This window comes from Lepidochelys olivacea (genome assembly GCF_965140295.1).
Source record: "Lepidochelys olivacea isolate rLepOli2 genome assembly, chromosome: 3".
Lineage (NCBI taxonomy): Eukaryota > Metazoa > Chordata > Testudines > Cheloniidae > Lepidochelys > Lepidochelys olivacea.
Genome location: NC_140413.1, coordinates 110,371,103 through 110,392,187, shown reverse-complemented (window position 1 = coordinate 110,392,187; position 21,085 = coordinate 110,371,103). Strand labels below are relative to the sequence as shown.

The window sequence follows — 21,085 nt, the reverse complement described above, 5'->3', positions numbered from 1 at the left end:
AATTCATTTGCAAATTGGATACTATTAATTTAGGCTTAAATAGAGACTTGGAGTGGCTAAGTCATTATGCAAGGTAGCCTGTTTCCTCTTGTTTTTTCCTACCCCGCCCCCCCCCCAGATGTTCTGGTTTAACTTGGATTTTAACTTGAAGAGTGGTCAGTTTGGATGAGCTATTACCAGCAGGAGAGTGAGTTTGTGTGTGTATGGGGGTGGGGGGATGTGAGAACCTGGATTTATGCAGGAAATAGCCCAGCTTGATTGTCATGCACATTGTGTAAAGAGTTGTCACTTTGGATGGGCTATCACCAGCAGGAGAGTGAATTTGTGTGGGGGGGTGGAGGGTGAGAAAACCTGGATTTGTGCTGGAAATCACTTTAGATAAGCTATTACCAGCAGGACAGTGGGGTGGGAGGAGGTATTGTTTCATATTCTCTGTGTATATATAAAGCCTGCTGCAGTTTCCACGATATGCATCTGAGGAAGTGAGCTGTAGCTCACGAAAGCTTATGCTCTAATAAATTGGTTAGTCTCTAAGGTGCCACAAGTCCTCCTTTTCTTCTTTCAACTCAATGCTGTGTTTAAAGAGAAAGGAGTATTCACCCCAGTTAATAAGCTTGTGATGTGTGTGTGTCTCTAAATGAACCATATTATTTCTCTGAACTACCCAGGAGAGGTTAGACATTGCAGAACACATGGTTTTGGTAAAATTTGGGAGTAGGAGTATGTTGGGGGTCACCCTGCAAGTAGCAACCATGACTAGTGGAAGCTAGAGCAGGAATGTGGACAGTCTGCTGGGGTCAGAGCACCTGACCCACAGCTGTCTAGCACAAAGACATTCAGGATGCAACCTGCATGCTGGCAGGCTGGCTGTGAATGGTCCAGGTTGGGAGCTACAACAGCAAAGCACTGAGAGACACCTAAGGTAAGGGGTTATCATTGTCTGCCACCACACTGGTCTGGACTGCACCCCCAGAAAGTGACACCAGGTCACTGACAAAATTAGAGATTTGAGCACTAGCAGGAAAAGAATAGTCTGGCTAGACACTCCTAGCAATAAGGGCTTTCTGAGTGGGAAAAGCCAACTGTTGGGTAGCCTAGCAGAAGTTTTATGAAGTCTATCAGAAAAAATGGTCAACACCAGTGGTGTGCACTATTAGGATATAGATATTCAGGCCTGTCTGTAAAGGCCTGTACTCTAAGAATTTAGGTGTATTCTTATCACTTGGCTAGTTCTAGAGGTATAAAAGAAAGAATCAAAATCACTGTCTGCCAGTGTAAGTGCCTTCTCTTACTGAGACAGTCTGAGGCCCTGTGCTTAGGCTAAGGCCTTTGGCTAAGCAGCAGAGGCAGCCATAAGCTGGGAAGCGACCGGTCACAACCTCACATTCCAAACTAGTCACATTGAAATAAGGTGCTATTGGGCTGTTAGGAATACAATCCTGTCCTGATAGTGCCTATCACCTCCAGAGAAAGGGAAGCGCCTAGAAAATGTAAAAGGAAATTTAGGATGCTGTCTGGCAAGAACTCACTTATCAATAGCTGGGATGTGAAATCCTCACTTCTGCATCGTTGCGTCATTATAGTTCCCACTTTGCTATTGTTTGTCTGTATAATCTCTGTCTGGTTCTGTGATTGTTCCTGTCTGCTGTATAATCTGGGTGTAAACTAATTAAGGTGGTGGGATATAATTGGTTACATAATCATGTTACAATGTGTTAGGATTGGTTAGTTAAATTTCAGTAAAATCATTGGTTAAGGTACAGCTAAGCAAAACTCAAGTTTTACTATATAGTCTGCAGTCAATCAGGAAGTGGGTGGGTGGGTGTGTGGGTGGGGGAAATGGGAACAGGGAATGGGGGTAAGGAAGTTGGAATCATGTTTGGCTAAGGGCAGGAATGGGAACAGGGACACAGGTAAGGCTCTGTGGTGTCAGAGCTGGGAAGGGGGACACTAAGGAAGGAAACTGGAATCATGCTTGCTGGAGGTTCACCCCAATAAACATCGAATTGTTTGCACCTTTGGACTTCGGGTATTGTTGCTCTCTGTTCAAGCGAGAGGCCAGGGAAGTAAGTGGGTGAAGGAATAAGCGCCCTAACATGCACCACAACACTTTTAGTAAGGCATGCAACTTTACACGTGTATGCGAGGTCATGACCTCGTATTGCGAAGGATCCCATTTTGTAGAACATGTGGCATGATCTCTCATGTGTGTGAGATCACACGGTGTGGAGGATGCAATCTGGTTCTTCAAAATGCTGTCCTCCATGAAGTGTTCAGGGGCCAGACAGAATCATCCTACGGGCACAGTCAGTCCTGGGGCATGCAATGCAAGTGTTGCATACACAGACATCACTGTCAACACGCTAATGGTGGTATGCATCACCCCTTTTACTAGCTGAGAGCTCTGCTAATCATAACTATGGTGCCAAGGTGCAATTGTGGACTAGACCTCAGAGCAACAACCATTCTGTCTCCAGAGTATGTGAAGAGCTGCTTTACAGAACAATGAGACATGCTTTACTGACAGCATTTCATTATATTTATTGGAATTATTATCTAGGAATCCTTTGGCATGGCTGAAAGATTCAGCTTTCACTGATGTTAATTATAAGTTTTCAAAAGTTCGGGTTTTAACAAACATTCACTTAGATTAGGTCTCAAGCTGTGATCGTCTTCTTTGCGCCATGGGTAGTGACTGTATTTCCAAAAACACTGACGAGAGTTTTTACACAGAGTCAAACATGCATAAAGTAGACAAATATTCAGAGATAGATACACTGATATTTGTCCAATTCAAACTTTGCTCTAAAACGGCAGGCCAGTATGCAAGTCTTTAAGACACATGCTTTGTGTAAGATTCCAAAAGAACAATATATAATTTGAACATTGCCTTTTCCAAAGTCTTCAGATCATTGGAAATAAAACAGAAACCCTAGGAGGAAGTGAATGGACACATACTACTTTAGAGAAATGTTTTCAGAGCTGACCTTTTGTTATTTTTGTTAACATTCACATGCATTGTGTTCACCAACACAATTAAGACCCATTCAGCTCTCTAGAAGAGAAGAGTTGAAGAAAGGCTTAATCTGGAAAAGTATCTTCAATAAATGCCTCTGTTTCCACTCAGTCAAGTGCTTACATCACTTGCCTCCACCAAAACAAAATGAAAGAACTTTAAAGATCTCTTACCCTTTCCCATTTGATCCAACAGATTCTGTCCGCTTTGGCTCAGATCATCTATCTTCTGGCTTTTCTCGGCCATTTCTTTTTCTAGGGCCTGTGAATCAAATCCCAACAAAGAACGTAGTTTCAAAGATGGGCATTTCAATTGACATAAAAACTTTTTCAGTACAGCACGTAATACGTACTTCCCTGCCACTCCCCAGATAACTCAGGATTTCTTTAAGGAGATTCCAGTTGCAAACAGCAACACATCTTTGAGTGTTTTCTAGTCATGTTTCCTTCAGAAACTAGTGCAAAACTGTATTACATAGTAAAACTTACTGGTCACAAAAAAAGCGAAAGATTAATCATAGTAGCAGGATACCAAAAATAAAAGGTGACCAAAACAGTCTAGTGGGCCAGTGATGGTGAGATGTGGACCCTTTCATATATGAATTCCAATTCAAACCTGAAACATGCAGCATGTGACTAACTATTTAGCAGCCATTCAGTGTCCCATGGGAAAGTGACTTTTCAGTTAAATTCATATTAAAATACAGTAAAAAGTACAGTTGGAAATCTCAGAAGAGAACAGTGGGGTGAAGGTAACAGCCCACTTACTCAGCAACACGGGCCAGCAAGGGCACACCACTCTACACTCTCTGTACTGGCCTCCCAGGGAATATTTTATTCCCTGCATTTAAAGCCAACAAGCATTTTCTCCCAGTGCCAGTTGCAAGAAGTTGATAAAACACTGCAATTTTATTCCTAGTGTTGTTGTAGCATTCTTGGTTTTTTGGTTTGATCCATGTTTATTAAGTTTAGTCTAAGTCAAATTCAGCCAATGGGTAGAATTTCCTGGCCTTTTATTCTTGAATGCTTAACTCCCATGTTCTTTTCCAGTTAATTTTGTGTGCCTTAAAGGGCCTCATTTTGGTCTCCTAATGTCTCTGGAAAACTTTCATAAATTCACAGGAGTAGGATTTGGCCCCAACTTAACAATAAGTGAACAGTGTTATCCGCTGAGTAGAGCTAACTGCAGTAATTTACACTGTGAGCTGCAGAATTCTTTAAGTTCTGTTAAAGAATGCGTCGAATCCTGTGAAATCTGAAGCTTCCAATTTGCCTAGAAAGTAGATATTGCAGATGCAAGCTTCTCCATGTTGTCCTGCCTACACATTTTTAATTTGTTCTTTTGAGAATACCCTGACACTTGCAAGATCAGGGCTCCAGGCGCTTTTATTTTTCCCTCTCTCTCCATACCACACATCATTAGAAGTGAAACTGTTAATTCTTTCAAATAACTGAAGTTTCTTTTCCCTCCTATCATTTCCCCCAAAAAAGCTTCTTTAAAAATAATTGAGTAATGAGGGAAATCTGAGTCGAATTGATGAGCTTTCAAATGTGGTGTGAAGGCAGAGAGATTCATGGTCATTTTGATACATTCTGGGAGTGAAGTCTGCAATAGATGCTGGAGGCCTAGAAACCTGCCCTCTGTAGTAATGGGTGTATTGCTCCAGTGTGATTGTGTAGAGGGAGATGGTTCCTCAGATAACCTGTGCCAGCCCTGTGGAGAGCGCTGAATACCAAAACCTCAACCTTGAATTTAAATTTCTTAAATCGAAACTGTCAAAATCATTTCCCTTCTTCCTTCCTTTTTATTTTGGGGGCGGGGGGCAGTAATTAAATTATTGGTTCAGATTGGCTTCTTTAACTTATTAGTAAATATAGGGCCAACGTTTTGAAACTGGAGTGGCTCCATCTTCCTTCTTAGCTCTTCTCTCCTTTCCATTTCCCAACATATCCATTGTGCTCAGGTCAAACAGCTCAGCTAAATAATCCTTCACATCCTTAACCCACATTTCACTGGGTTTTTTTTATTTTTAAAATCTCACACACACACCAGGAACCCCCTCGCTACTCCCTCTTGCGCCATCCATCTACCCCTCCTTCCAGTTCCCCCTCAAAATAAATCTTCTTGAAGGGATGCACAAGCCACAGTCTCAAATTCAATTAACTTTTTAATTATAAGCCCTCCTGATGCATGCCAGTGACCTCACAGACTTATTGTTTGCACACTCATCCTTTTCTCCATCAACTCTTCATGTTTGTCACCCTCTTCTACTCCTGTCTTAACACAGACTCCAAGCCTGCAATTGACAACAGACAGGTGGAACTGCTACATTTCCCTGGAACCCTTACTTACTTAAATGGGGCTCCACAGGGGAGCATGCTGTCTGTGTGCTGTAAATTGCAGAATTGGGATCATACTGTAAACTCTTCTGGGCAGGGACTGTTTTGTGAAGAGCCATGCACATTTATGGAGGTTTATGAATAATAAAATAATAATAATAATAGCAGCAGTAGCTATAACATCCTTCCATATAGCCTCAATGTCATCTTTTTGCACTGGAGCCTACTCAAAAGTGAGCCTCCTTCTGGAGACTTACATATGCACATTAAGATTCCACAAGCAGATTCAAGTACTGCTAATATTCCAGTAAGCTTTTGCAAAGACAATGCTTCAAAAAAAAAAAAAAAAAAAATGGTGACAAGGATTCAGGCTTCCAATGGCATGAATCCAAGACAGAGGAGGCATAGCTCCCACAGGGTCTTGTAAATTCTACACTGTCTCACAGGTTGGTGACAGTTTTATAGCAACAGTACTGTATAAAGCATATAATTACAGGGACTCTGACCTATGCTAAGATTCTAAGTAGTAAGATTCCAATTACTTTAGCAATAAAACACTTCAGGCTCTTCTGAGGGATAGGGTGGGCAGAGGGTATGCCTCCAGGGGATTGTGTATAGAGACTGCCCACAGCTGTATACTTCCCCAAAGTTTCTTGAGTTTTCAATCAGTCCCCATCTCCAGTTGTCAGCCATGAGGCCAAAATAAGTAGCCAGATAGAAAACACAATAATCCTCAAGAAATGCACTTATTACTACACTGAAGATAGATATTAGCAAGAAAAAAACCCCAACTCCCAGTAAATCAGTAAGCATGACCTTATAGCCACAATATCGCTTATAGCCAGAGAGTTCCACATTTGTCCAGCATTCTAGAGCCATTTAACAATGGGACTTAATCCACAGAAACCTCTCAGATCTGACTGTACCACCAACTGATAGCAAGCAAAAACTGACACAATAAACTATTCACTGGAACATCCTTCCATCTTCTCAGTTTACCTTCAACTTTTCTTTCACGTTTGCAGTCTCTCTCATCTTCTTGTATTCTTTGATCTCTATGGCCTGAATGGCAGTTTTTGATTTCAAAATCCAGTTCAACAGCTCAGCATTTTCAGCATCAAACCTGGTTTAAAAGGTCAGACAAAATTTTTCATCATTTTTTTTTCTCCCCATTCAATCATTGTGTCTTTTATTTAGTTCCCCACGTTCCTCCATCAACACTGAGAAAGCAAGGTGGCACACATACATTCATGTATTTTCACATTACTGTCCTACCACAAGTAAGCAGCGACAAACCTCACTGCTTACAGGTTTCAGAGTAGCAGTCGTGTTAGTCTGTATTTGCAAAAAGAAAAGGAGTACTTGTGGCACCTTAGAGACTAACCAATTTATTTGAGCATAAGCTTTCGTGAGCTACAGCTCACTTCATCGGATGCATTCAGTGGAAAATACAGTGGGGAGATTTGTATACACAGAGAACATAAAAAAATGGGTGTTTATCATGCACACTGTAAGGAGAGTGATCACTTAAGATGAGCTATTATGAGCAGGAGAATGTGGGGGGGGGGGGGGGGAAGAGAAAACCTTTTGTAGTGATGATCAAGGTGGGCCATTTCCAGCAGTTAAAAAGAACATCTGAGGAACAATGGGAGGTGGGGGGGGGAGATAAACAACGGGAAATCGTTTTACTTTGTGTAATGACTCAACCACTCCCAGTCTCTAATTCAAGCCTAAGTTAATTGTACCCAATTAGCAAATTAATTCCAGTTCAGCAGTCTCTCGGAGTCTGTTTTTGAAGTCTTTTTGTTGAAGAATAGCCACTTTTAGGTCAGAAATCGAGTGACCAGAGAGATTGAAGTGTTCTCTGACTGGTTTTTGAATCTTAGAATTCTTGAAGTCTGATTTGTGTCCATTTATTCTTTTACGTAGAGACTGTCCAGTTTGACCAATGTACATGGCAGAGGGGCACTGCTGGCACGTGATGGCATATATCACATTGGTAGATGTGCAGGTGAACGAGCCTCTGATAGCGTGGCTGATATGATTAGGCCCTATGATGGTGTCCCCTGAATAGATATGTGGACACAGTTGGCAACGGGCTTTGTTGCAAGGATAGGTTCCTGGGTTAGTGGTTCTGTTGTGTGGTGTGTGGTTGCCGGTGAGTATTTGCTTCAGGTTGGGGGGTTGTCTGTAGGCAAGGACTAGCCTGTCTCCCAAGATTTGTGAGAGCGATAGGTCGTCCTTCAGGATCGGTTGTAGATCCTTGATGATTTGTTGGAGAGGTTTTAGTTGGGGGCTGAAGGTGACGGCTAGTGGCATTCTGTTATTTTCTTTGTTGGGCCTGTCCTGTAGTAGGTGACTTCTGGGTACTCTTCTGGCTCTGTCAATCTATTTCTTCACTTCAGCAGGTGGGTATGGTAGTTGTAAGAATGCTTGATAGAGATCTTGTAGGCGTTCGTCTCTGTCTGAGGGGTTGGAGCAAATGTGGTTGTATCATACAACCTGGCTGTAGACAATTTTTTCATGTTGTGTGTATATAAATCTCCCCACTGTATTTTCCACTGAATGCATCCGATGAAGTGAGCTGTAGTTCACGAAATCTTATGCTCAAATAAATTGGTTAGTCTCTAAGGTGCCACAAGTACTCTTTTTCTTTTCACTGCTTACAGACTCTTTATTAAACTGCCATAGTGAAAACCATATCATCATCAACTTCCCTTGCAGGAACTTTGATGCAATGATACCATTTGTTTTCTCATTTTACAGATACCTTACAACACATGACATAAGGTCCTATAGGATGCATCTTACAATGCTATAAGCGTAAGAATAGGTTTCCCTAAAACAAAACAAAATTAAAAATATGAATGAGACAACTAAGGACTTTTTTTTTCCAAACTGTAAATATATGTAAAAAATACATATTAGCTTAAAAGAAGAACCAGCAGCTAAAGAACTACATAATAATTCAGAGAGCAGCTGGCAAAAGCATTATAAATGATCAGCTGATTGAGAAATATCTTATAATCTGGCTCTTCAGCTACACTAAGGGCTTGTCTACATAGGAAAGCTAAGCCACTATCAGCTAAGGTGTGAATTTAAACCAACATATTTACACCAGAATAGCTCACCATAAAAGTGACTTTTTTAGGTTTAGTTTAAACCATTTCCAAAAGTGACAAATTAAACAAGAAAAAAATAAAATAAAAACAAACACACACTTGGGACTATACCAGTTTAACTATATTGGTTTAAAGTCACACTTTAGATTATACCAGTATTACTTTCCCATGCAGAACAACAGCCTGTAATTAACCCAGTGAGAAACTAATTCCAGCAAGTTACTGTTAATTCAGTCAAACTGTTCATGGGAGAATTTGCAGGTTTCCTGCCATTGTTCATTTATTGGCTCAAATGTGTGTTGCTGGGAAGTAGCAAAAACATCGACTGAAAGTTTAACCTGTTTTTTCCAACTCCATTTTCTGATACAGCTTTAACACTAGTAAAGGGAGATGGTAAAATGAGGCAGGATCAATCACTGCCTTAAAAAGCAAAAACAGTTTACACAGCATTATGAACCTCTAATTCAAGAACTGTAAACAGAGAAGGATGATCTTATGGTTAAGACATCAGACTGGGACTAAGGTGCTCTGGATTCAATCAGACACTGCGCTACAGACTTGTCAGGTGACTTCAGACAAGTTCCTTTATCTCTCTGTGCTTTAGTTCTCCATCTTTAAAATGGGGATATTTTAAGCTATAAAAAGATACAGCTATTTCTTACCATGTGTAAGAACAGCATCTAGCACAGTAAAGCCCTGCTCTTGGCTCAGGCCTCTAATATTAATAAAGTACAGAAGACAAACCGCTGACTGGTCAAATAAACTATTGAATTTTTCAAAATAGAGAGTAAACGGAAAATGACTATGGATAAGACAAGTGCATGCACAACATCTACTCTGTTCATTTATCTTGACCATAGTAATTTAGTTTTCGTTACAATATTTCATAAAGGACACTAAAGTACATTTTGCTAAAACACACCACACACCCAAATGAGTTCCTTGCAATGAGACCTTAATACCTTCTGGTCTCTGCTATTAAATATATAAGAAGGCTGGGGGCAGACCACCAGTTTTTCTGTCCAGATAGTTGCGACAATGTATTTTAATGCAATTACAAGTAAATAATAAATTAATGAATTATATATTCCTAAATAAAATAAATATTACTTGGCACTTGCATGGTGCTTTTAATCTAAAGATCTAAAAGTGCTTTACAAGGGAAATTATCTCCCTTTTTCAATGGGGAAACTGAGGCACAGAGAGGCTGAACACCACATTTTTCAGTGGTCTTGAGCACCCATAACTCCATTTGAAGTTAATGGGATCTGCAGGTATTCTGTATCTCTGAAAACCAGATGGTGAATTGACTTCCACAAAACACACACAGTGAAGCAGAGACAGAGCTACAAACAGAACTCAGGTCTATGAGAAAATGTCTTCTAAATAAATAAACGAACAAAATGGGGATACATTCACTTTTTGAGTGGTGGAAAAATTCATGATTATTCGTTACACACCAATTTCCAGAAGGTTGTGTGTAACATCCTTAAACCTTTGCACAAGTGGAGGTGCAATGCAGAGCATACGTCACTGTCAGAGATGGGGACCTACCAAGTATAATTGGGGCCCGCACTTATGTGAAAATAACAGATTTTTCTTTTGAATCACAGTTTGGAGGGGGGGGGGGGAGCGGAATCAAAAAAACAATTGTGTCAACCTGAAACAAAATGTTTGGCAAACCAAAAAGTTGGAAAAAAAACACAGATGATGTTTGAAAACTCATTTTTTAAAACTTAGTTTTGAAATGTACTTGAAATTTTTTAAAGAAGTCATTCTGAATCAAAAATTCAAAACACATTTTGTTTTAGCTTTTCTTTTAAGGTTTTTCTTCCCCCGGACAAACAAATCTACAAGCTCGCAAAACGTTTTGGTCAACCCAAATTTGCATTTTTTGTTTAAAAAAGTTTTGGCTGAAAAATTTCACCCAGCACTAGAGGTTATAGATATTTCTTACTTGCATAAAGACAATTTCATATATAAAGACTAAGGAAAATAAGTTTAAAATATTGTCTAGTGAGTAACAAATACCAATAATGCATTCTTACCTTTTTTTTGCTGCAATATCCACGGGTATCTGCCTTTTCTTCGGTGGTGGAGGTGGTGGTAGTTCCTGTCTGGATTCTTTTATCATTACCTGCTCCTTTACAGAAATCATTTCAGTAACTGTCTTCTGTGAAACGTGGGACACTCCGACATTTCCCACAGCCTGTGTTACCTACACAAAAAACGATTTAGCAAATAGAGTTTATATTTTACGGGACAAATTCTGTGTGGTTTTCCTCCCCCCACCCCCCAATTCAATTATATTTACATGTCATTCAAACCCATTTAATAGTTAAATTAAATTAAATAGTAAAATCAATCTCTTTTAGACCTTCTCATCTGTAGATCTCAAAGCACTTCAACAAAAGAGTTAAGTAATATTATCCTAATTTTTCCAGATGCGGAAACTAAGCATCAAAATGCTCAAATTGATTGAAAGTTTGTAGCAGATTGAGTAAATATAATCAACAAAGCAAATGACAGATTTTCATTCACTGGTAAAAACTAACACACGGGGGAGGAGAGGGGAAGGAGGAAGAGGAGTTATTGTTTTTAAGTATAACACAGAACTTTAATGTTTATGCTGCCAGTTCATCACAACTAGACTCCAACTATGCAAAAATTGACATACAATCCATAGACCCATTGGGAGTCTATTGACTTTACAGGGCTTTGGACTGGACTCATGGGAGTGCTCTAGACAGTTAAAGTCAAGCACGTGATTAAGTCTTTTTCAGAAATGTGGCCTAGCTCAGTACTTCTCAAGCTATCTGATGTAAGGAATTGGCATTTTTTTTTTCCCCAATGTGCGCGCAGACCGGCAGCCGATGGCTCGTGGACCGGCACCAATCCACTGACCACCACTTAGAGTCGCACTGGCCTACCTTACTCATCACTCCTTACTCAACGGGAGTTTTGTCCAACTAAGAAATACTAACTGGAGCCCTAAATAGCAAGATATATGTTGTAAACATGCAAGCTTTGCTCTTATTCTTGCATGCCAAAATAAACGTTTACTTCTATAATTTCAATATATCACGGTAAATCTGAGAAAATGTTAAGAAAAAAATCACACTGGTCTAAATTCAACCTTGGTATAACTCCAGGTACTTATTTATTCTGACTTCTAAAGTATCACCAATTCAGCCAATCTCAGCACCCTTACAACAAAAATTCACATAATCAATAAAATTCCAAACAATATAAAATAAACTATTTTGCCCACCAGTAAAATATAAACATATTAATAAGCCCTCCCTCAGCCCCAACCTGAATGGAAGAAATTGAGCCCCACACAGCTGTGTCAAAAAGGTTAACAAATTTGGGCTGTGACAGACCAAGGCAAGTTCACAGAATTACATCAGGGATTAATTTAGACATAAGTAACTGAATGAACCTTCCTTTACCAAAACTGGTGCCAAAGGCTTTGATGAGCAATTCTGTCCATGGTGACAAAGATTTTTATTTTTTTGAGTATATGGACACATCTCGAAGATTGAAAGACAATTTAATATTGTTTGCTTACCTGATTAGAGAAGTCCTCAAGCTTCTGAACTAAGCTGTCCCACCTCTGAGTTAGTTCCTCCAAATCACTGTCAATTTTCTTTGAAGCCCTGTTATTCCCAAGGAGCTGTGCCACATCCTGACCAACCTCACTTAGCTGATCTAGCATGTGACGCTTCATTCCCATATCTTCCTTCAAAATCTGACATTTAAAAATATATATATATCACTTAAAGGTCCCAAATATTTCCCCACCCCTTCCCAGATTTTACTCAATTTTTCTCTTAATTTCATAGACAAACTTATCCCATGATCTACATGAACTATGTTTTAAAAACAATTCTTTATCATGCAACAAGAGAAAGAATTTCATAAAAAATCTGCCCCGGAATCAGCTATTATATTGCAGAGTATTCAAGAGTACACATACTCCAAAATTTAGTATAGGTCTTAGCTAGCACTAGGAACTATGGAAAGTGTCTTTTATTGAAGTCTTCAGTGAAACAATGGGAACTGCTGACCGCAGAGGCAACTGGTCATAATGCGGCACAGAGAACCAGAGTTTGCCACAATAAGTTAAATACTCAAAACAGATGTCATTTTACAAAGAAAGAACTCCATGAAGGACTTTGACACACATAAGGAGGGAAAGTGTGGTCTGATTTTCAAAGGTGCTGAATATTCACAGCTCCTACTGACATCCAATAAAGTCAAGCCAAAAACATGTTACTTATTCATGTTTTCTAAATTGACAGGGAAGAAGACCAGGATACCAATACTCACAGCCAGTTTTCGAACATTCACACTCAGCTCTGTTTGACCTCTGAAGTTCCTTGTTTGGACTTTATTTAAAGCCTCCTCTTTTTCAGTTAACCAAGCTTTCAACAAGCACTGAAGAGGAAAAAGAATACAGCACTTCTGAAACATACTACAGTGTCAAACAACTCATGGCAAACTCCTCCTTTCAGATCTTCTTGTTAGATCACACCACCACTGTTCTGCAATCCTTACACGCAACAAATTTCTATTGGCATTAATAGGAGTAGCACACATGTAGGTATAAAAAAATACTAGATTAGCTATCTGCCAGAAATTCAGCCTGAATTTACAAATTATTATACCAGAGTTAAATGCAGTGAAATATTTAGAATAATCCATTTTCCTTCTCATCACTAGCAGGCCCAGTGCTCCAAAAATCTTGCTCTCAGGACCTGTCAGTGCTTCTAGCCTTGGCAGCTTGTCGCAACCAACTTTCAAATCACATGATTCTAATTACCAGCCTTGAATCTTTCTCAACTTCAACTGAAACACAGTTTTAGCAGGCAATGCCTCACAAACTGCTAGAGACAGACTGACACTAAGGATACACTACTGTCGAATATCACAGATGAGGGATGCTCTAACTTTTTCATAGCATGGAGCACATCTTTAAGGAGAAACTGTTTCATGGCTCCTCCTCCTCCCATCTCATCTGGAATTGTGAAGACCACTGTCCTTCCTCATCAGTGGTCAAATACCATCGTTGTGGTAACAACAACAATGCCTTATGTGAAAAAATGTTAGGAATTTATATTAGCTTCTTTTAATATAATTTAACAGCTGGAAGCAATAAGGAGCTGCCCATGTCCCATCCAACATTCCATGGACCACAGTTTAAGAACCACAGGGACACAGGGGTTTTTTTTTTGTTTGTTTTAAAGCAGCCCTAGTAGTTCACTAGACATTAGACTATAAAACGGTCACCAGGATCCTCCATCTAGCTGTGCAGTTTTGGCATTGGCCCAGGACTGATTAGCAACTCCTGGACCTAAGACTACTTTAGTTTTACCTTCCCATATAACCTGAGTACATAAATGTATAGACAGGAAAATATACGGGTGATGAAAATGCCATAAAGTATGAAAGTACGAAGCCACACCACCACATATTCACTGGAAAAATTAAGCTGATGTTCCAGCCAACACACTTTATGTAACTGAGTTAAGAAGCTGTTCAACGTGAATGATTAATCTCTGCTAACTTAGCTGACAACGATAACCCGCCTCCAGAAACAAACAATATAATCATTACAGTGCTAAGAAAGGAATGGCAATGACTGACTAATGTGTTTCCTGAGTGGTAAGAATTATGCTGCCTCGGCAGTTAGGTGTCCAAAGATTCTTTAAACACAGTCACCAAAAGACTGATGCATCTCTGCTCATTCATCCAGCTGCCTGGTGCAATGGTGGAAGCGACAGCAGCTGACTGATCTAAAATATTTTTCTCAATGACAAATATTTTCCTGGAACTTGAAATTAGTTCTAACTTCAGTATTTCTAGTTAACTTAGTTTTCCTGGAACATATTAAGCTTGGTAGTTACAGAGGACTGATCCCAAGCCAGTACCTCAAACTGAAACAATTGTTGCTTTAAACCACTTAATTATTTCTTCAGATGAAAGGACATTTTGGTAAAACACTGACATTTCCACATCACCACACTCACTATATTTTAAATATACAGTAAAAAACCTTCAAGGATTTTTCACTTTCAGAGTCACACAGTTCATGTACATTATGTAAAATACTTGCACATGGAGACTCATGTGTAAGTTGCACTCATTTCCACTGATTAAGCTGTTCCCATTTCCCGGTTAGCAAGCAATCCTCCTGAATGCACATCTGATAAGAACTGCACTTGCAGCTCTGCAAGGACCAGAAGCACATTCACATAAGCTACTTTGACATGGGAGTAGTTGAGGGCCTGTACCCTGACCTGGAGTGGGATTAGTGGCTCCTCTGTTCATCTCCTTGACTCAAATATAAGCCTACCCCACACAAAAACTGCCATAAAATTTTGCTCTACATTTCTCTGCTTATACAAGAATATATGTATGACATTTGAGAGACCAGTTTCTAAAAACAGCAGAGTCATGGTAGCTACAATCAGAATTAACGGTAGTCTATAGAAAACGTTACTGTAACATGGTTCCCAGATGAAAAAAATCTCAGGCCTGGTATACACTACAGAGGTTAGGTCAACATAAGAAAATTTATGTCAACCGAGGTCTGTAAGCATCTACACTAAAGTGTAGTTCCCACTGACATAAATTGCCCCCTATCTTAGCTTAACTTCACCTCCATGAGACGCATTGCGTTATGGTTGATGTAGTTAGAGAAATGCAGCGTCTGAGTAGGCACTGTGTTACTTACATCACCTGCTGGCTGTCAGCCCTGTGCAGGGCTCACAGCTGGAGCCGTCCCCATCCCAGGGTGACAGCTCAGCAGCAGGGCTCCAGCTGTGAGTGCCCCACAATGCCCCACACAGTTAAGTCGGTGGAAGCACTCCTGGGGAGGACACGCACCACCGACAGAGGGGGCGTAGTGCGGACATAAACCACTGCAGCTGCACATCAACCTAAGTTAGGTTGACTTAATGGCATTGTATAGGTCTGCTCTCAGTCACAGAAGCCAGGCTGGAACCCTGCTAGCTACAACGGGATAGATACCTTTGTTCTACACCCACCAGCCATAGGACCCAAACAGATTTTATTTTTCATAGACGTGAATAAGCATATCTTTATTCTTTATAGCATTTCATGCCTCTATTTAAGAATACCAAGCTGCCAAAGTACTGCCCAACTATTGCTATTAAACAGGACTACAGAATAAGCACTAGCTCTCAAACAAGGGCTCTGACTATCATAGCTGAAGAAAGCACCCAGTGTGGCTGTTTACGCTAAGACTTAAATTGTTATTTTTAACATGCTGTGCAAATAAACTTAAGTGTAGTGTCACATCAAGTAGGCTTAAACTCATATTGCCATCTCTTTGTATCTCAAAATTATGTAAATAAATCAGCAAATATTGAGATAGGGCACGTACCTCATTCTATTAAAGTGCCTGTTTTATTTTATATCCATAACTATAAAAATATTAGTCACAGGATTGATTAGCTGGCTGCAAAACAATGTGTTTGTGTGAACGCTGGCAGCACATAGAGCACGTTTGGGAAAGATTCTAGAATTACCAGGCTGCCAGTGAGTTAGTGATTCACTCTTACTTTGCTCTCAGGGTCAATGACCAACAGTTTCCATTTTACTCCATTCTTGACCGGTCTTAACCGAAATAAAACAATCTGTTATTTAAATACTGTTTTACAGTTTGAATATAAATCAGATACAAATCCTTTAACTATCTCACCATTACACAGACAAACATGCACTCATGGGTGGCAGGTATAATAGGCAAGGGGAGGGTAAGCCACCCCAAACCCAGGCCATGGCCCCACCCATGCTCCACCCTGAGGCTATACCCTGAGACTGCTCCCTCACTCCCCTAAAGCTGGTGGGGGCTCAGCTCAGGCCAGTGGCCTGGAGCTTGGCCGGCCAGCGGCAGGCTCGGGCAAACTGGTACTCAGGCCGGCATCTGGGGCAGGTGGGCCATGGCTCAGCTCGGCTCCTCCAGCCACAATGGGGAAGAGTGGCAGAAGGGGTGGGGCTAGCCTCCCCGAAGGCGGTTTCATGTGCTGCCCATATATACATGGTTAGCTAACAAGACAGGAGAGTCCTATGTCCATGGGGTCCTAAGTTGACAAATTATCCTCAACACTCCACAAATATTGATCCTGCAAGATAAGATGCTCAGAACTGCATTGTGATGCAATGACTTCTATATTAAAGTCACTGGAAATGCACACTGATATTATTATGAACGAGGAGTAAGGATTATTTATTTTAATAATGCAAGAAAAATGAAGCTGGAATGCAAAAATGTGCAACCGATAATTTTATTTTCTACAACACTTCACCTGTGGAACACACTGGCACAATATATTACGGCAAAACAATCATTTTAATTTTTTAAAGGATTATATATTTTTACAGTTATGAATACCACTACATTGGACAGGATAAAAATGTGCAAACTCTCATGCCTAGACTTAAGAAACTTCTTCCTCGGGGGCTTGAATAAAAGGGTCACTGTGTTCAGGAACCCAAACCAGAATGACAACAAAATCCAACTCCACAGGGCTGTTTTCTCCCTGAGAGGAGTTAGTCCTTCATCAGAAAAACAAAACAAGAAAAGAAAAAAAAAAAAAACAAGCTCCTTCCAGGTTGCCCCATATCCCAAATCCTCCTTTGTATCAAGTGGAGGAAGAAGAGCAACCTGGTCCCCTTCACCAGGCCCCAGTCCAATCCTTTCCATTGGAGATGAAGCTCCACTCATCTCTCACTGGCAAACCCTCTCCACCCTGATTCATTGAAAACCTGAGATACTTAATGGCTTCTCTTTCATAAGGCACAGCTCTTCGCTCCAATCTTCAATGTATTAGTTCCCAGTTTCCTTTATTTAGTTCTGAAACCTCAGGCAGTTCCTACTACATGGATTTTTAATCTCAACAGAGCAAAGGGATTTAATTACTTCATGATTCAGCTACTAACAGGTAGGTATTGTATCCTACCACATCACATTATTGTTCATTATCAGGGTTTTAAAGTTTCCTCAGGAGCATGGTAGAGACAAGGTACTGGACGAGACTGGTCTGAGCCACTACAGTTATTCCTACATTACTTTTATGTACAGGTTGGCAGGTCCCAAGGAGAAGAGATTATTTTGCATCTTGTAGCAAATAATTTTACAGATGAAAATTTTACAGTTTGACAAATGTTTTTGGTAGTTACAACTGTAATGAGTTAGAATCAGAATTTTGGGATAATTGCACAACTTCCTACCTGCTCTTCCACAAACTCCTGCCACAGAATCTGAATGTCTTGCAGCTTCATCCAACGTTCCTCAGTCCAATGACAAACTGCTGTCCAACGCTCGCCAAGTCTCTACAACAGCAAGAAATGTTAATGAACATTCAGTCACACTTTGAAATGCATAAAAAGCTAGATATTCAAACACATGATTTTCTCTAAATCTCTATAACCTCTTTCTAAAATGAAAATTATCCAAGCCTAGAATTGCAATTATTGTTGTACATAAAGTCAAAGGAGGGAACTTTTAAGAGTCCTCAACAGGTGGCCTAACTCTGAAAATCCCACATTTTATCATCTCTTGTTTTAAGCCAAGTAGTAGTGTTTTTAATGTAGGACATTTTGGGGAAAATACTTTAAAAACTACAAGAAGTTATTTAGGCAGTACATAAAAAGGTCAACTCTTCAAACAGCAATATACTTTACAACCAAATTTCACATGTACATATCAACCAAAATTACTTATACAAAAGAGAAGGTAAAAAAAAAAAAAAACTACTGTGAATCATAGAATATCAGGGTTGGAAGGCACCTCAGGTGGTCATCTAGTCCAACCACCTGCTCAAAGCAGGACCAATCCCCAATTAAATAATCCCAGCCAGGGCTTTGTCAAGCCTGACCTTAAAAGTATCTAAGGAAGGAGATTCCACCACCTCCCCAGGTAACGCATTCCAGTGTTTCACCACCCTCCTAGTGAAAAAGTTTTTCTTAATATCCAACCTAAACATCCCCCACTGCAACTTGAGACCATTACTCCTTGTTCTGTCATCAGCTACCACTGAGAACAGTCTAGAGCCATCCTCTTTGGAACCCCCTTTCAGGTAGTTGAAAGCTGCTATCAACTCCCCCCTCATTCTCCTCTTCCGCAGACTAAACAATCCCAGTTCCCTCAGCCTCTCCTCATAAGTCATGTGTTCCAGTCCCCTAATCATTTTTGTTGCCCTCCGCTGGACTCTTTCCAATTTTTCCACATCCTTCTTGGAGTGTGGGGCCCAAAACTGGACATGGTACTCCAGAGGAGGCCTCATCAATGTCGAATAGAGGGGAACGATCACTTCCCTCCATCTGCTGGCAATGCCCCTACTTATACATCCCAAAATGCCATTGGCCTTCTTGGCAACAAGGGCACACTGTTGACTCATATCCAGCTTCTCGTCCACCCTAACACCTAGGTCCTTTTCTCCAGAACTGCTGCCGAGCCATTCGGTCCCTAGTCTGTAGCGGTGCATGGGATTCTTCTGTCCTAAGTGCAGGACTCTGCACTTGTCCTTGTTGAACCTCATCAGATTTCTTTTGGCCCAATCCTCTAATTTGTCTAGGGCCCTCTGTATCCTATCCCTACTCTCCAGAGTATCTACCTCTCCTCCCAGTTTAGAGTTATCTGCAAACTTGCTGAGGGTGCAATCCACACCATCCTCCAGATCATTTATGAAGATATTGAACAAAACCAGGCAGAGGACCGACCCTTGGGGCACTCCACTTGATACCGGCTGCCAACTAGACATGGAGCCATTGATCACTACCCGTTGAGCCCGACAATCTGGCCAACTTTCTATCCACCCATTACTTTCGCATAGTTCCACAAATGAAATTGCATTAAGGGTAAAATTTTCAAAAGTGTCTAGTCTCTTAAGAGTACAAATCTACCAGACTATCAATTATCTTCTGTAAGCTGGATTTGTCCTCCAAAGTGACTTAAGCACTCTTAAAAATGGGTTTTGGACTTTTGAAAATTTTACCCTGAGCAATTTTATTAATTCTTTATGTTATAAGAAACGAAGAGCAATCTCTCAGAGATAACAATGATTTAATAATTTGTTTACAGCGCAAAAATGTGTCCAATTTTAAAATTCCATTAAAACTGATGTGTGGGGTATTATCTGTATTCGGGCAATGACAAATTAACTTCTTATTTTGGGGCCTGTAAGCCAGGTATTCTGCAAACACCTTTCTATGCTTCAATTCTAACATTTTATTTCAGAGGAATAAAGCATATGCTAACAAATCATAGGTGTCAAAATACACTAGTGACACCTAGTGAAGTTGGAGAAAAATTATGAATTAAGCTAGTTTACAATTAAGAGGTACTATATTTACAGCAGCTTCACAATTAACTATCAGATAACAAATGGACAAAAACCAAGCCATCCTACATAGTTTGTAAGTAATGTAATGTAGTACAACAAACAGTACAAAACATTTACCTGCAGTTGTTCTTCCAGTACAGCTGTGGCACTCTCACCACTGTTTTCATCAACAATCACCACCATGTGGGTCAATGAGTTTACCTTAACCTGCTCTATCTCAAGATCATTCTGCAGCCCCTGGAAGTACAAATCAATGGTTACAGGAACTAGATGGGGGTAAAGAGACACCTTTTTGGCCATAGCCGTTAAAACTGTTGCTGTGGAAAAGTGCTAAAGACTCAACAATTAAGCAAATGTTTTATTAAGGAGAGCCATATCTATAATGTAACTAAGTACTAGAAAATGCAACTAGAAAGTGTAATGAAGCTAAAATACATTATTTCAGACGATGGAAGATACCAGGCAATAACAAAAAATTATATATTTAGTTTTTACCAGCCTTCTGTTTTCCTTTACAAAAAAAATGTTCTTTGTGCTCTCACAAATAAAAAGGGATCTCTGAAAATTCAAATGTTTGGCTCTCAACAGCTAATGACATTCTGAACCTCTAATGATGCATGTAAAAAAGCTAACGGTTTCTATAAAATGTGTTCCTATACATAATAAAGTATCAGATTGCAAGTATAACAGCAGATTAAATTACTTACTATGCACACGTGTCTTAATAGGTTTTGATGGAACAATAATTACAACTAACTGTACAGCTTTGATGATATATATTGGACACTATGTTCAGAGACAATACTGACAAAAAAGACTACACAACAACTACAAAGAACACGTAGGAGAAGAGAGATACTCCTGTTATTTAGCAATATAGAAGTGTAGGTATTGTAAATATCTAGGTATTACACAACAACATGTATCACCAGAGTACCTCTGCCCCAGAAATACAGTTTTACATTTTCTATAGCATCTTTTATCCCAAAGGATCCTTGGTCCAGTAGATACAACACCGGAGTAGGATTTGGGAGATCTGGGTTCTATTCCCAGCTCAGCCAGTGGCCCGCTGGGTGACCTTGAGCTAGTCACTTTATCCTCATTTTGAAGATTGGGTAAGTGAGGCACAGACAGATGATGATACTGACTTCTGCAAAGCACTCCGAGATCCACTAATGAAAAACACTATATAAGAACTATGCATTATTATTCAAAATCTATATACTTCAAGCC

General features: G+C 40.0%; 1 protein-coding gene across 2 annotated transcripts in view; it reads right to left on the bottom strand.

Annotated features, from left to right (window-relative positions):
• Window positions 1–21,085, bottom strand: part of UTRN (utrophin) — a 583,727-nt gene that overhangs the window by 424,240 nt on the left and 138,402 nt on the right. For both annotated transcript variants that reach the window (XM_084623224.1, XM_084623225.1), the window contains exons 13-19: window positions 19,970–20,089; window positions 17,739–17,840; window positions 12,810–12,917; window positions 12,049–12,228; window positions 10,526–10,695; window positions 6,355–6,478; window positions 3,190–3,277 (exon numbers count right to left, since the gene is read on the bottom strand). In XM_084623224.1, the coding sequence (XP_084479350.1) occupies window positions 3,190–3,277; window positions 6,355–6,478; window positions 10,526–10,695; window positions 12,049–12,228; window positions 12,810–12,917; window positions 17,739–17,840; window positions 19,970–20,089 (892 nt within the window). The remainder of the gene's footprint in view (window positions 1–3,189; window positions 3,278–6,354; window positions 6,479–10,525; window positions 10,696–12,048; window positions 12,229–12,809; window positions 12,918–17,738; window positions 17,841–19,969; window positions 20,090–21,085) is intronic.